The sequence below is a fragment of the Aquarana catesbeiana genome, linkage group LG13 (genome assembly GCF_042186555.1).
Source record: "Aquarana catesbeiana isolate 2022-GZ linkage group LG13, ASM4218655v1, whole genome shotgun sequence".
NCBI lineage: Eukaryota > Metazoa > Chordata > Amphibia > Anura > Ranidae > Aquarana > Aquarana catesbeiana.
Window position 1 is genome coordinate 33,580,139 of NC_133336.1, and position 15,307 is coordinate 33,595,445.

General features: G+C 45.1%; 1 protein-coding gene across 7 annotated transcripts in view; it reads right to left on the reverse strand.

The window, feature by feature from the left end:
* The window catches only part of CEP128 (centrosomal protein 128), a 361,449-nt gene that overhangs the window by 255,502 nt on the left and 90,640 nt on the right, over positions 1-15,307 (reverse strand). For all 7 annotated transcript variants that reach the window (XM_073610796.1, XM_073610792.1, XM_073610795.1 and 4 more), the window contains 3 exons: positions 13,534-13,650; positions 5,059-5,145; positions 206-280 (listed from right to left, as the gene is read on the reverse strand). In XM_073610796.1, coding sequence (XP_073466897.1) covers positions 206-280; positions 5,059-5,145; positions 13,534-13,650 — 279 coding nt within the window. The remainder of the gene's footprint in view (positions 1-205; positions 281-5,058; positions 5,146-13,533; positions 13,651-15,307) is intronic.

Genomic DNA, 15,307 nt, shown 5'->3' on the forward strand with positions numbered 1-15,307 from the left:
CTAGTCTACATTTTTGGGTTTGCCAGTGTTTAGCACTCCTGTAGGCAGCAGTCCAACCAACAAAAAGTTTGGGACTTCCGGTGTTCCTCAATGGAAGAGAAAAATATCACATCATATGGACCTATATGTTTAATGAGCGTGTCTAAGTGAAAGGACTAGAACTGAGATAACCATCAAAGGCTTCTCTCTTGAGCACACATTTTACCTGGCAGAGCAGAGTTTCCCGACCTCCCTCCGTCTGATCCAACCGCCTCCGATATCTCTCCAACTCCGCCTCCAGCTGCAAGTAGAAGAAAACACCTCTTACTATTTTACAGGGCCATGCACTATGGAAAGGAAGTGCCAGCTATAGTCAGAGCAAACTATCCATGTCAAAACTGCCAAAGAAGAAAAGAAGAAAAAAAGAAAAATTTCAAAAGACTTGAGGTCTACTCCTAGTATTTGTGACTTGGCGGCTGCTGCTTTAAACTTTTGTGTGCATTTGCCCACCTTATCTAAATAAACAACCCTTTAGTGCAGTGGTTCTCAACTCCAGTCCTCGGGACCCACCAACAGGCCAGATTTTAAGTATTACCTTGGGGAGATGCAGACTAGAATACGGCAATCACTGAGCAGCAAATGATATCACCTGTGATGTATTTCAGTTATCTTGCAAACCTGGCCTGTTAGTGGGTCCTGAGGACAGGAGTTGAGAACCACTGCTTTAGTGTCTGCAATAATGAATTACTAGCATTAGATGGATGACCATTTGGACCTGCTACGTCTGGCTGGATTGCAATAGCTTTTCGGACAGAACAAATTAATTTTTCTGATGACCAAGAAACTCAGTGACCTTGTAACTACATCATGTGTTTTTTTTTTTTTTTTTTTTTTTTTTTTTTTTAGAATTCTTCCTACTCCTCTCAAATCAGTGCCATTGCTGCTGAACAGTACATATACAGCGGGGACGGGAAGTATTCAGACCCCCTTAAATTTTTCACTCTTTGTTATATTGCAGCCATTTGCTAAAATCATTTCAGTTCATTTTTTTCCTCAGTAATGTACACACAGCTCCCCATAATGACAGAAAAACAGAATTGTTGACATTTTTGCAGATTTATTAAAAAAGAAAAATTGAAATATCACATGGTCCTAAGTATTCAGACCCTTTGCTGTGACACTCATATTTAACTCAGGTGCTGTCCATTTCTTCTGATCATCCTTGAGATGGTTCTACACCTTCATTTGAGTCCAGCTGTGTTTGAATATACTGATTGGACTTGATTAGGAAAGCCACACACCTGTCTATATAAGACCTTACAGCTCACAGTGCATGTCAGAGCAAATGAGAATCATGAGGTCAAAAGGAACTGCCTGAAGAGCTCAGAGACAGAATTGTGGCAAGGCACAGATCTGGCCAAGGTTACAAAAAAAAATTCTGCTGCACTTAAGGTTCCTAAGAGCACAGTGGCCTCCATAATTCTTAAATGGAAGATGTTTGGGACGACCAGAACCCTTTCCTAGAGCTGGCCGTCTGGCCAAACTGTGCTATCGGAGGAGAAGAGCCTTGGTGAGAGAGGGAAAGAAGAACCCAAAGATCACTGTGGCTGAGCTCCAGAGATGTAGTAGGGAGATGGGAGAAAGTTGTAGAAAGTCAACCATCACTGCAGCCCTCCACAAGTCAGGGCTTTATGGCAGAGTGGCCCGACGGAAGCCTCTCCTCAGTGCAAGACACATGAAAGCCCGCATGGAGTTTGCTAAAAAACACCTGAAGGACTCCAAGATGGTGAGAAATAAGATTCTCTGGTCTGATGACACCAAGATAGAACTTTTTGGCCGTAATTCTAAGCGGTATGTGTGGAGAAAACCAGGCAATGCTCATCACCTGTCCAATACAGTCCCAACAGTGAAGCATGGTGGTGGCAGCATCATGCTGTGGGGGTGTTTTTCAGCTACAGGGACAGGACGACTGGTTGCACTCGAGGAAAAGATGAATGCGGCCAAGTACAGGGATATCCTGGACGAAAACCTTCTCCAGAGTGCTCAGGACCTCAGACTGGGCCAAAGGTTTACCTTCCAACAAGACAATGACCCTAAGCAAGGATGATCGAAACAGACAGCACCTGCATTAAATATATGAGTGTCACAGCAAAGGGTCTGAATACTTAGGACCATGTGATATTTCACTTTTTCTTTTTTAATAAATCTGCAAGAATGTTTTTCTGTCAATATGGGATGCTGTGTGTACATTAATGAGGAAAAAAAATTAACTTTAATGATTTTAGCAAATGGCTGCAATATAACAAAGAGTGAAAAATGTAAGGGGGTCTGAATACTTTCCGTCCCCACTGTATATTCCTGTATCAAGTTCAAATATCGGTATTTAGTGTTATTCTAAAGCCAAGACCAAAATGTTCGATTTGATGGCTGCACTCATTTTCTTTTTTTTTCCGGCTTCTTTATTTATACTTGATGATCTTGTCAGTAACACACTCTTTCTTGCCTCCAGCACTCGGTGCACTCAACTCCCACACATATAGGTGACATGCAATGGAGTGACAAATACATAATGCTTTACATTTTTAACTTTATTCTTATGACCCCATTAAAATACACTTACAAGATAAAAACATAAAAAGTGCTTAGCAATATACATCAGCCAGCTCACCACTGTCAGACAACAGAGGCAGCTGGGTGAGGTCACAGGCTCGGCTCTTCCCTCCTAGATGCTTGGCACCCAACAATAGGCCTCCTCAGTAGGCCTACTGAGGAGGTCATAAATCAAGTACTAAAGTGACTCAAAATCAGACAGTCTCTGTGGCCAATGGTTTAAAAGCTGCTTAGGCCATGTGTAAATCAGACATAGAATGTGACATAGAACGCGCTGGAGCACATGCAGCTGGGAAACCTGGGTCATAAAATCTTCTATGACAATGGTAAAAACCTTTGTCGAGAAGGCACAGGACACAGCCATCATACAATGGACCCAAAGTGGACTTCAAAGAGGGGAGAAACTCTGACACCAAGAACAACATCACTCCAGGCTGCAGACAGACATTGGCACCAATGGTAGGTACACTGCAAGTAGCCCCCAACAGTCTTCACACAGGGGACTGTCTCCCCACCCCTTGTTAAGAATCAGATCTGTTGTGGCCACAGCATGGGTAAACAACATATACGCTCAAGAGTAAGAGGCAAGGCCTCCAGTACTCCAAAAACCAGAAGAGCTGGTAGCAGGTGTGGGTCAATGACCATGGGCTTGGATGACTACAGGTAACCAAAGTCACTAGCAGCAGAAACAGATGAAAAATTGAAGCTCCAAATGACTCCTTGCAAGCAGGAACAACAGTGAGAGATGCTTCCTTGGTGCTGTATGGCAGGAAAGCACAGATCATGCAAGAATGGCACTCCATCCAGCGGATGACACCAGAGCTTAGTCACACAGCATTAAACCCTTCCACAACATAGCAAAAGGAAAATAAGGAATAATGACACCCAGCGACCGATCAAATTGAAGGAGCTCTCAGTGTTCTCTAGACTGGCCTACTCAGCAAGTGAGACCTCGGAGACAAGTCAGGCGCCAAGGCAAAAGCAGCAGCTCCGGACCTAAAAAGAAACAATCCATGGTGCAGTTTTCAGACTCCGGTTAAATTGGCCAAGCAGAAACCCAATGCCTGAGAGTCACTTGCAGGCAATTCCTGCAACATTCAGTCCAGTGGGGCCTGAATGTTGTACGGTCTAAGACCCAGGCTGAGGAAGATGCTGAATAGCTGCCACATGGAGGGGAAGCCTCCAGCAGCATTGCAGAGAAGAGTCTTGACTGAAAAAAAAATGCTAGTAAAATAATAATAAGTTTAATTTTAACAGCTTGCCGACCATATCACTATATATATATATATATATATATATATATATATATATATATATATATATATACACGGTGGCAAGGTGGCTCTTCTGCTGAGCCAGATCACATGCTAGGTACATGATCCAGGACTTCCAGGTAGGGGGCGTAGGCATGCTGCCGGTGACCCAGCCATGCTGTGATTAAACACAGCAGATGCCGACCAGCAGGTGCCAGCCAATGGATGACCACCGGCACCCGCTGATCGTCCAGAAGACACACAGGACAGAGCCCTGCCTATGTAAACAAGGCAATGCTCTGTCCTGTCAGCGCATAAAAAAAAAAATGCAGTGGTGATCAAATACCACAAAAAAAAAGCTGCTTTATTTGCGGAGGGAGGGGGGGGGGGTACAGCATTGCATGACGTGCAATTGCAGGTTAAGATAACGCAGTGCCATATCGCAAAAAATGGCCTGGTCATAAATGGGGATAAATCTTCCGGAGGTCAAGTAGTTAAATGCAGTGGGACTAAAGAAAGATGTCAATCCTCTTAGGACACTAGCAAAAACTGAGACCTCCTGGTAGGAGGAGGGGTTATCCTGGACTGTCTTACAGTTTTTTTTTGTATGACAGTGTCCAATGCTCTTGCAGGCAGGAGTGTAACACGATTTATGACTTATTGGGCCCCTCAATAGCCAAGAAAGGAAATATTTGCCTGTCTAATCCTCTGGCTTTAATAATTTAACAACGGACACCGTGCATGGAGACTGGGAGTGCTGGGATTATCTGGTCATTCCGATCTGCAAGGTCACCATCACAGAACACTGATGTCAGAAGATCATCATAACAACTAGAAAACCAAGCCTCTTAAGGATATTGGAAATGGCAACTTCCATATTTCTCTCATGAAAGGAAATTAGATATCTCAACCAAGTGAAGGGTATTTCCCTCTTAGATATTTGTCACCTAAAAACAGATGTCCCTATTAAATAATTTCCCATCAACTCTTGTCCTTGTAAAATTTTGAAGTTCTCATCATTTTAAGACAAGTAGAGAGGCTGGAATCTTCCTGGTGGGGTCATAGACACCAATAAAAACCATGACAGGAGTTCTAATCCTTTCACACTCTATGCAAAGCTTAAAAAAATAAAAAAGTTTTGACTACCTATACACTTAACCAGCTGCCCATGGATAATTCGGGGAATCATAACTGATCAAAACAAAAACTTCCTCACCTGGATTTTTTCACTCTCTGTCCTCCCGAGCTTGCTTTTCAGTGATGTTTCCACCTCGTTTGAATTAAAGTCCCGTTTTTTAAGGGCCTGTAGAGATACAAGCAACAATAATCTTCACTCACATCCATATACGCAACAAGGTTGCAATGCATCTACATATAAAGACAGATATCTGATCATATTTGCAAAACCGGCGCAAAGGTGTGTTGTAAATATATGGCTGATGATCAATTGATATAATTATTAGTGTTACTATGGAAACAGAAGTACGCCAATGCAACAAAGTGGAGAAGTTGTATACTGGAAACAAATCTGACTTCATATATCAAACTCAGCGAGAGATTTGACTGGTTTGGCCCTGTTTAGACAGGGTGGACTCCGTCAAGAGGATCCGACTGCTCAGCGGGGGATCCCTCTGCTGATCCCCGCTGAGGAGGCCAATGACAGGTCCATGTCCGCTCTGCTATGCAGAGCAGACACAAACCGCTGTTCTCTATGGAGCGGTTGGATGAAAACGGGCCGCCTGTCCATTTCCATCCGACTGTCAGCCAATCCTCCAGTCGGATGGGGAACAGATCTGTTTTTAGCGAACTAGATTGGATGCCAGCGGACATGTGTCCGCTGACATCCGCTGCTCCATAGAGAGCTATGGAAGGTCCGATCAGGTCCACCTAAGAAAAATGGACAGGCAGACCCGATCGGTCCATCAGTGTGAAAGAGGCCTTATAAGCCACAGCTCTATATTTTGTAAATAAAGTCTTAAGCATAAAGAAGCTAAACGAATGTATAGGTGAATGCTAGGTTCCTTTACCTTTCCCAGTACCAAAGAAGTGACTGAGTGGCGCATAATTTAGTTTGATTTTAAACAGGACAATATATACTTATTAGGCCCCTTTCACAGTAGCGGATCAATTGGGTCTACCTGTCCGTTTTTTAGGCAGACCCATTCGGACCCTCCAGTCTCCTCTATGGAGCGGCAGGTGTAAATGGACAGGACTTCAAATGGAGCCCGCCCTGTGTATAAGGGGCCTTACTAATGGTAACAATAAAAAAAAAAAACTTACACTGATTAAAGTAGGAAAAAGGGACTATGGACTGCGTAAAAAAATAATTATTGCAAGACAATATCACCAAAGACAGTCTTGTTTTCCCCCTCCAAAAGGTGATCTATTAAAGTGGTTCTAAAACCCATTTTTTTTCCTTTAATGCATTCCCTGCATTAAGGTAAAAAATGTTTATGCATCAGTACCCCTCCCCCCCCCCCATACTTACCTGAGCCCTTATTCGATCCAGTGCTGCCATGTCTCACTGGGGCACCAGGAGCCATTGTCAAGTGACAAGGGAGCGGGGCCGAGTCCAGCTGTCTGTGTCAATGGACGCAGAAGAGGGGCTCGGGAGTGAGCACGCACAAGTACCCCCATGGACAGAGGAGGATCAGGGCGGCACTGTGCAATACAGAGCAGGTAAGTATAGACATGTTTGTTATTTTTATTTTTCCTTTATAATCACTTTAATTGCTTTATTATCTTAAGCAATGATAGTTATTGCCAATGAAACAAGCCCATAGTCTCAATGTAGAAGTTGCTCCAGTCATAGGAGGTGTACAGATATGAGAAGAACTGAATACAGAACACAAATATAAAAAATACACACAAACACAAAAAGATTTTTTAAGTAGTACTTCATCATTCACCCCCTGCAGAATGAGCATCACCAGCTAAGAAAATATTTGCAGGCTGTTAATAAACTCCTCAGTTCAGTATATTAAACGTGTGTACAGCTGAGGTCCTGCGATGTACAGAAGCCTAACACAGAGCAAAGCATGATTGCCGGAAGAATAATAATGCTTGCTCTTTTATCAAGATCCCTTACAAGCCGACTCTGAGATCCCGATTGTCTTTAACGGTTTGAAATCTCAGGGAACGGTAATGGAGTGTCCCAGAGGCATCTTTAAACCTTTAACAATTGCTTTCTTTCACTTCTCATATTTCCATCAGAGAAGCCGGGCTGTGGATCTGAATATTAACATACGCGAGATGAGAGAGAGAGAGGGAGCGAACATTGTGAGAATCTGACAAAAGAAGATGTGACAGAATAAAATACAATTACTGCTGCATGAAAGCATAGCCCTCCTGAAGCTGCACTTTGTAGTGTGCTAAGCCTCTTTTCCTGCTTTACGCTGGCTGATCAGAATGAATGTGGCAACCCATGAGGGGGTGACAAACTGGCGACCTTAATACAAGAGAGGGTCACGCCAGGAAACAGAATACATAGTTCCACATATAGAATAGCCTCCAGCCACACTACATAGAAACTTTGTATATGAAAAAAATAACATCTGCTAGGAAAAGGAGAGGCCAGTATGTCAGGAATAGCAGGAGAGAGGTCAGATTATTAGAAAGAGAATAGGGAGGGTAGGGGTGTCCTGATGTCAGTTTGTCCCGATATCACTTTTTCTCTGTCATCCATAAATAAGCAACCTAGGGTTATACTGTACTGCTGCCGACAGAAGAAAGGGACACTAGGGACACTAGGCACATAAAGGCACATAGAAAACTTAAGACCAACCCCCTTGAGGCTATAACTCCACCCATCTCACACCTACTCAGTTACATTTAAAGCGGTGTTCCGCCTGCGGGGGGAAAAAAAAAAAAATTTAGAAGTCAGCTGCTGACTTTTAATATATAGACATTTTCCTGTCCAGGGAGCCCACGATGTCGGCACCCCAGACGATTTTTGGATCGGCTGTCGGGTGCTGCCGCCATCATTCTTTTTAAGGGAAACCGGCAGTGAAGCCTTTTGGCCGGTTCCCTACCGTGGATGCGTGAAGCGCGCTGCGCTTTCTAATTGGCCCGGTGGTGGGTGAAGGAGGAGGTGGAGGAAGCAGATCAGTGGAAGCTCCACTTTTGGGTGGAACTCAGCTTAAAGCAGCCCATACATGCTGATCGCATGCAAAATCTGGCAGGCTGGTTGTACCCAAGTTGATCGATCACCTTGGTACATTCAGCCAGCCCATACATGGTTCAAATCTCAGCTGGTTTCTGCTGAACTAGGTGAGACACGAACAGTCAATGGCCAGCCTTAGTGTTCTCAGAAGAAAAGAAAAAGACAGCCCTCCACATGTGTTACGTACACCCCGAGTGAATGAACCCTAAAGTGTATGTATAAGCAGATTTTTCTAGTTTTGGATACAGTAGAAGAGTTAAAACCCCTATCAGGTTATTTATTTGCTGTCTGTTATCCACAAGAGAAACTTCCCTTAAAGTAGAACTAAAGCTAAAAGTTTTTTTTTTTAATCACTTCCCTTAAAGTAGAACTAAAGCTAAAAGTTTTTTTTTTTTAATCACTTGCCTATGGGGCACTTAAACCCCCTTCCTGCCCAGGCCAATTTTCAGCTTTCAGCGCTGTCACACTTTGAATGACAATTGCGCGTTCATGCATCACCGTACCCAAATTACATTTTTTCACACAAATAGAGATTTCTTTTGGTGTTATTTAATCACTACTGTGTTTTTTTTTATTTTTTGCTAAAACAAACAAAATAAGACCAAAAACAATAAACACACGTTTTCATATTTTGTTATAAAATTTTGCAAACAGGTAATTTTCCTCCATCATTGATATGCACGGATGAAGCTTCACTAATAGGCACTGATGGGCTGCACTGATGAGGTGGCACTGAAAGGGACCAATACTGGAGGTGGCACTGGTGGGCACAGATGAGGCGGCAGTGGCTCTAGCTGTTCAGGACTTATGTCCCCCTAACAGAAGCCAGGAGAGGCTTTTTTTTCTCCTCATGCTGTCAGCGTGAGAAAAAAAATAGCCCATTACCGGCTCTGTTTACATCACATGATCAGCTGTCATTGGCTGACAGCTGAACACATGGTAAGGGGTCAGGATTGGCCCCTTACTCTGAGGGGGGGAGATACCAACTTTTGGATATGGGGGGGCACCGGAGATACCAAGTTTATGAATGGCGCAAGAGCAGGAGATACCAGGTTTACATATGGGATGTGGTGGGAGATACGTTTGTGTATACGTGTAGGAGATACCATGTGGGAGGAAGATGCCATTTGTGATTATGTGGGTAGCAGGAGATACCAAGTTAATGTATGGAAACCAAGTTTGGAAATGGGTGGGGCGGCAGATACAAAGTTTGGGTATGGGGGGAGAGAATACCAAGTTAACGAATGGAGCGGGAGATACCAAGTTTGGATATGGCTGGGGTTGAAGATACGGAGTTTGGATATGGCTGGGACGGGGAGATACAGAGTTTGGAATTTGGGGGGCCAGGAGATACCAAGTTTGGATATGGCGGGGGCGGGAGATACAAAGTTTGGATATGGGTGAGGCGAGAGATACAAAGTTTGGATATGGGGGGGATATGGTATATACCACGTTTAGATACAGGTGGGGCGGGAGATACCAAATTTGGATATTGGGGGAGACGGGAGATACCAAGTTTGGATATTGGGGGGACACAGGAAATACCAGGTAAGGATATGGGGGCGGGAGATACCAAGTATGGATATGGGGGGGCCGGGAGATACCAAGTATGGATATGGGAGGGCCGGGAGATACCAAGTATGGATATGGGGGGGCCGGGAGATACCAAGTATGGATATGGGGGGGCCGGGAGATACCAAGTATGGATATGGGGGGGCCGGGAGATACCAAGTATGGATATGGGGGGAGCGGGCGATACCAAGTATGGATATGGGGGGGGCCGGGAGATACCAAGTATGGATATGGGGCGGCACAGGAGATACCAAGCTTGGATATTTTTTTTGGGGGGGGGGGGATACCAAGTTTGTATATGGGGGGGGGGGGGGATACCAATTTGACGTGTGGAACAGGGCGGAGGATGCCAAGTTTGAAATTTGGTGGGGCGGTAGATACAAAGTTTGGATATGGGTGAGGCAAGAGATACAAAGTTTGGATATGGGTGAGGCGAGAGATACAAAGTTTGGATATGGGTGAGGCGAGAGATACAAAGTTTGGATATGGGTGAGGCGAGAGATACAAAGTTTGGATATGGGTGAGGCGAGAGATACAAAGTTTGGATATGGGTGAGGCGAGAGATACAAAGTTTGGATATGGGTGGGGCGAGAGATACCAAGGTTGGGAATGGAGCGAGAGCGGAAGATACCAGGTTTATGTATGGGATGTGGTGGGAAATACCATGTTTGTTTATACGTGTAGGAGATACCATGTTGTAGGCAGATACCAAGTGTGATTATGTGGGTAACAGGAGATACCAAGTTCGTGTATGGGGGACACGGGAGTTACCAAGTTTGGAAAGGGGTGGGGCGGCAAATACAACGTTTGGATATATGGGGGGGGGGGGACGGAAGATACAAAGTTTGGATATGGGGGGGTGATACCAAGTTTTCATATTAGGGAGGAAGACACCAAGTTAACGAATGGAGTGAGAGATACCAAGTTTGGATACGGGGGGGCGGGAGATACCAAAAGTCTGGATACGGGGGGCGGAGATACCAGGTTCGGATATGGGGGGGGGGGGGGATGCCAAGTTTGGATATGGGGTGGGGATGCCAAGTTTGGACATGGTTTGACGGGAGATACAAAGTTTGGATACGGGGGTGGGAGATACCAAGTTTGGATACGGCTTGGCAGAAGATACAAAGTTTGGATACGGCTTGGCAGAAGATACAAAGTTTGGATACGGCTTGGCAGAAGATACAAAGTTTGGATACGGCTTGGCAGAAGATACAAAGTTTGGATACGGCTTGGCAGAAGATACAAAGTTTGGATACGGCTTGGCAGAAGATACAAAGTTTGGATACGGCTTGGCAGAAGATACAAAGTTGGGATACGGGGGGCGGGAGATACCAAGTTGGGATACGGGGGGCGAGAGATACCAAGTTGGGATACGGGGGGCGAGAGATACCAAGTTGGGATACGGGGGGCGGGAGATACCAAGTTGGGATACGGGGGGGCGGGAGATACCAAGTTGGGATACGGGGGGGCGGGAGATACCAAGTTGGGATACGGGGGGGGCGGGAGATACCAAGTTGGGATACGGGGGGCGGGAGATACCAAGTTGGGATACGGGGGGGCGGGAGATACCAAGTTGGGATACGGGGGGCAGGAGATACCAAGTTGGGATACGGGGGGCGGGAGATACCAAGTTGGGGGGGGTGGGAGATGCCAAGTTTGGATATGGGTGAGGCGAGAGATACAAAGTTTGGATATGGGTGGGGCGAGAGATACCAAGGTTGGGAATGGAGCAAAAGCGTAAGATACCTGGTTTACGTATGGCATGTGGTGGGAAATACCATGTTTGTTTATACGTGTAGGAGATACCATGTTGGAGACAGATATCAAGTGTAATTATGTGGGTAACAGGAGATACCAAGTTCGTGTGTGGGGGACACGGGAGTTACCAAGTTTGGAAAGGGGAGGGGCGGCAAATACAAAGTTTGGATATGGGGGGGTGATACCAAGTTTTCATATTAGGGAGGAAGACACCAAGTTAACGAATGGAGCGAGAGATACCAAGTTTGGATACAGGGGGCAGGAGATACCAAGTTTGGATACAGGGGGCAGGAGATACCAGGTTCGGATATGGGGGAGGGAGATACCAAGTTTGGATATGGGGGGGGCAAAGTATAGGCATGGTTTGACAGGAGATACAAAGTTTGGATACAGGGGTTGGGAGATGCCAAGTGTTTGGACATTGGGGGGAGGCGGGAGATACCAAGTGTTTGGACATTGGGGGAGGCGGGAGATACCAAGTGTTTGGACATTGGGGGGAGGCGGGAGATACCAAGTGTTTGGACATTGGGGGGAGGCGGGAGATACCAAGTGTTTGGACACGGGGGTCGGGAGATACAAAGTTTGGATACGGGGGGGGGGGGCAGGAGATACAAAGTTTGGATACGGAGAGCGGGCGGGAGATACCAAGTTTGGATGTTGGGGACGGGCGGGAGATACCAAGTTTGGATACTGGGGGAGGCGGGAGATACCAAGTGTTTGGATATTGGGGGGAAGTGGGAGATACCAAGTTTGGATATGGGTTGGCCGGAAGATACCAAGTTTGGATATTGGGGGGACGGGAGATACCAAGTTTGGATACAGGGGGAGCGAGAGATACCAAGTTTGGATACGGGGGGAGATACCAAGTTTGGATACGGGGGGAGATACCAAGTTTGGATACGGGGGGAGATACCAAGTTTGGATACGGGGGGAGGCGGGAGATACCAAGTAAGGATATGGGGGGCAGGAAATACCAGATTCGGATATTGGGGGAGAGAGGCAGAAGATACCAAGTTTGGATACGGGGGGGCGGGAGATGCCAAGTTTGGATACGGGGGGGTGGGAGATACCAAGTTCAGATACTGGGGGGGTGGAGGAAGATACCATGTTTGGATACGGAGGGCAGGAGATAAAGTTTGAATATGATGGGGGGGGGCAGAGATACCATTAGTGCCTATGGGGGGGGGGGGGGGAGATACAAAGTTTGGATATGGGGGGAGGGGTTGCGGGATACCACGAGTGCCTATGGTGGAACGGAAAATACCAAGTTTACGAATAGAGAGGGGGCTGGAGATACCAGTTTTATGTATGGAAAGGGGTGGGAGTTACCATGAATGTTTATAAGGGGTACGAGATTTAATGTTTGCAGAAGATAGCAAGTGTGTGTATGGGGGACGCAGAAATGCCACGCTTGGATATGGGTGGGGCAGTAGATTACAAGTTTGGATATGGGGGGGGGGGGTTTACGGGAAATACTAAGTTTGTCTATGGGAGCAGTAAAAGATATAAAGTTTGGGTATGGGGTGCGGCGAGTGAAACCATCTTTGTGTATAGGGGGGAGGACAAACCATGTGTGCGGAACATACCAAGTGTGATCATGGGGGTGGGGCGGAATATACCAAGTTTGCATATGGGGGGGCACGAGATACCAAGTTTGCACATGGGGGGAGCAGTAGATACCATGTGTGTGAATGAGGGGGCGGGAGATAACAATATATAATGTATAGAGAGGCAGGAGATGGCAAGTTTATATATGGGGGGGTGGGTGATACCAAAGTTGCATATGGAGAGGCCAGAGATACAAACTTTACATATTATGGGGAGCGGAAGATACCAAGTTTGTGTATAGAGGGGTGGGAGATATCAAGTTTGCAAGTTTGTGTATGGGGCAATAAAAGATACCAGGTTTGGGTATGGGGTGGAGAGAGAGATACCATGTTTGTGTATAGGGGCAGGAAATACCATGTGTGCGGAAGATACCAAGTGTGATTATGGGGGGATAGATCAAGTTTATATATGGGGGGCAGGAGATACTAAGTTTGGATATGGTGAGGAGTAGTAGATATCATGTTCGCCTATAAGTAGGAGATTCCAAGTTTGCATCTGAAAGGAGGAGATGCATTAAAATAAAGGGAAAGGTCCTGAAGTCTATGTATTAGGAGGAGGGGAATATCTGGGAGATATGTGGATTTTTACCTCTTGAAGCTGAGTGGACACCTGACCCAGCTGCTCCTGTCGGCTCTCTACCTGCTGCCTCTCCATCCTCATCTCCTTCTCCAACTGCTGCAGCCGCCTCTCCACCCGCTCAGACACCTGTAAACACCAATGGGATAGGAGCTCAAAGGCCTCTCTGTACATCAGTTTTACACAAGGAATTTGATTCACGAAGTTAAACTTATATAATTTTGCCCCTGTACAAATCATTAGTAAGACCTCATCTGGAATATGCAGTTCAGATTTGGGTACTCAAAAAGGATATCGGGGAACTGGAGAAAGTGCAGAGAAGGGCAACCAAACTGATAAGAGGCATGGAGGAGCTCAGCTATGAGGAAAGATTAGAGGAACTGAATTTATTCTCTCTTGAGAAGAGGAGATTAAGGGGGATATGATCACCATGTACAAATATATAAGGGGTCCATATAGTGAACTTGGTGTTGAGTTATTCACTTTACGCTCAACACTGAGGACAAAGGGGCACTCTTTACATCTGGAGTAAAAGAGATTTCATCTCCAAATACAGAAAGGTTTCTTCACAGTAAGAGCTGTGAAAATGTGGAATAAACTCCCTCAAGAGCTGGTTCTGTTTAACTCAGTAGATTGCTTAAAAAAAAGGCCTGGATTCTTTCATAGTTACACATAATATAACTGGGTACTAACATTTATAGGTAAAGCTGATCCATTGAATATCCGATTGCCTCTTGGGGGATGGAGAAGGATTTTTTTCTCCTGCTGTAGCAAATTGGATCATACATTGCTGGGTTTTTATGCCTTCCTCTGGATCAGTTGTGGGTAAATGGGATTGTATGATAACATTTTAATATATATATATTTATTTATTTTTTATGGTTGAACTAGATGGACTTGTGTCTTTTTTCAACCTAACTATGTTAGACCCCTTTCACACTTGTGCAACTTCAAAGTCGCGCAATTTTACCACGATTTCGCGGCCGCGATTTTGCTGCGATTTGGGATCAGTACTACTTTGTACGACTTTACAGGGTTGGGGTTTACAAATGTTTTGACCCTCAGCTTGTGCTTCCAAAGTCATACTGAAATCTTGTCTATATTATTCAGGTACGATTTGCATGCTACTTGAGGGTTTAACATTGAGGTCTATGGACTTCAACTCGCATGGAAGTTGGACCAAAGTAGTGCAGGGACTACTTTGATGTCGGCACGACTTAAAGTCATGCCAATATGAATGGTAGTCATTGAAAATCATGGAGAATGACTTGTCATGCGATTTTGCTGTACAAAATCGTGGGACAAGTCGTATAAGTGTGAAAGGGGCCTAAAACTTTCAAAGAGAAAAGAAAGGGCTATTAAAGGCTACAATAAGAGCAATTGTCTCATCTGGTCATCAGTCTCATTTTGTATTTTTTTTTTAGGTTGTGTTTATTGTTTGCTGTTAACATTACAAGTAAATAACAGGACAGTAATACTACTACTAAACTATTGCCACACTGGGTACTGTAATTAAATATTTGGCAAAGCCACATAAGTTCCACTGACAGTTCTACTCTGATTTCAGGACAGCCCACTGCAGTGACAGTCATACACTGATCTCTGAATGTGGCAGGAGTGCAGCCATCTTGCCAGACATATGACATTTTGTATTTGAGGGAGTTGTGAACAGACAGCCCCGACAACTGGAGCAGATGACTAGATTATCCAGTAATGGCTGCAACAAGTTTTCCGTACATCAGCCTGTGACAAGAAGCTCATGGAGTGAAAAGCAATAACGTGTGGA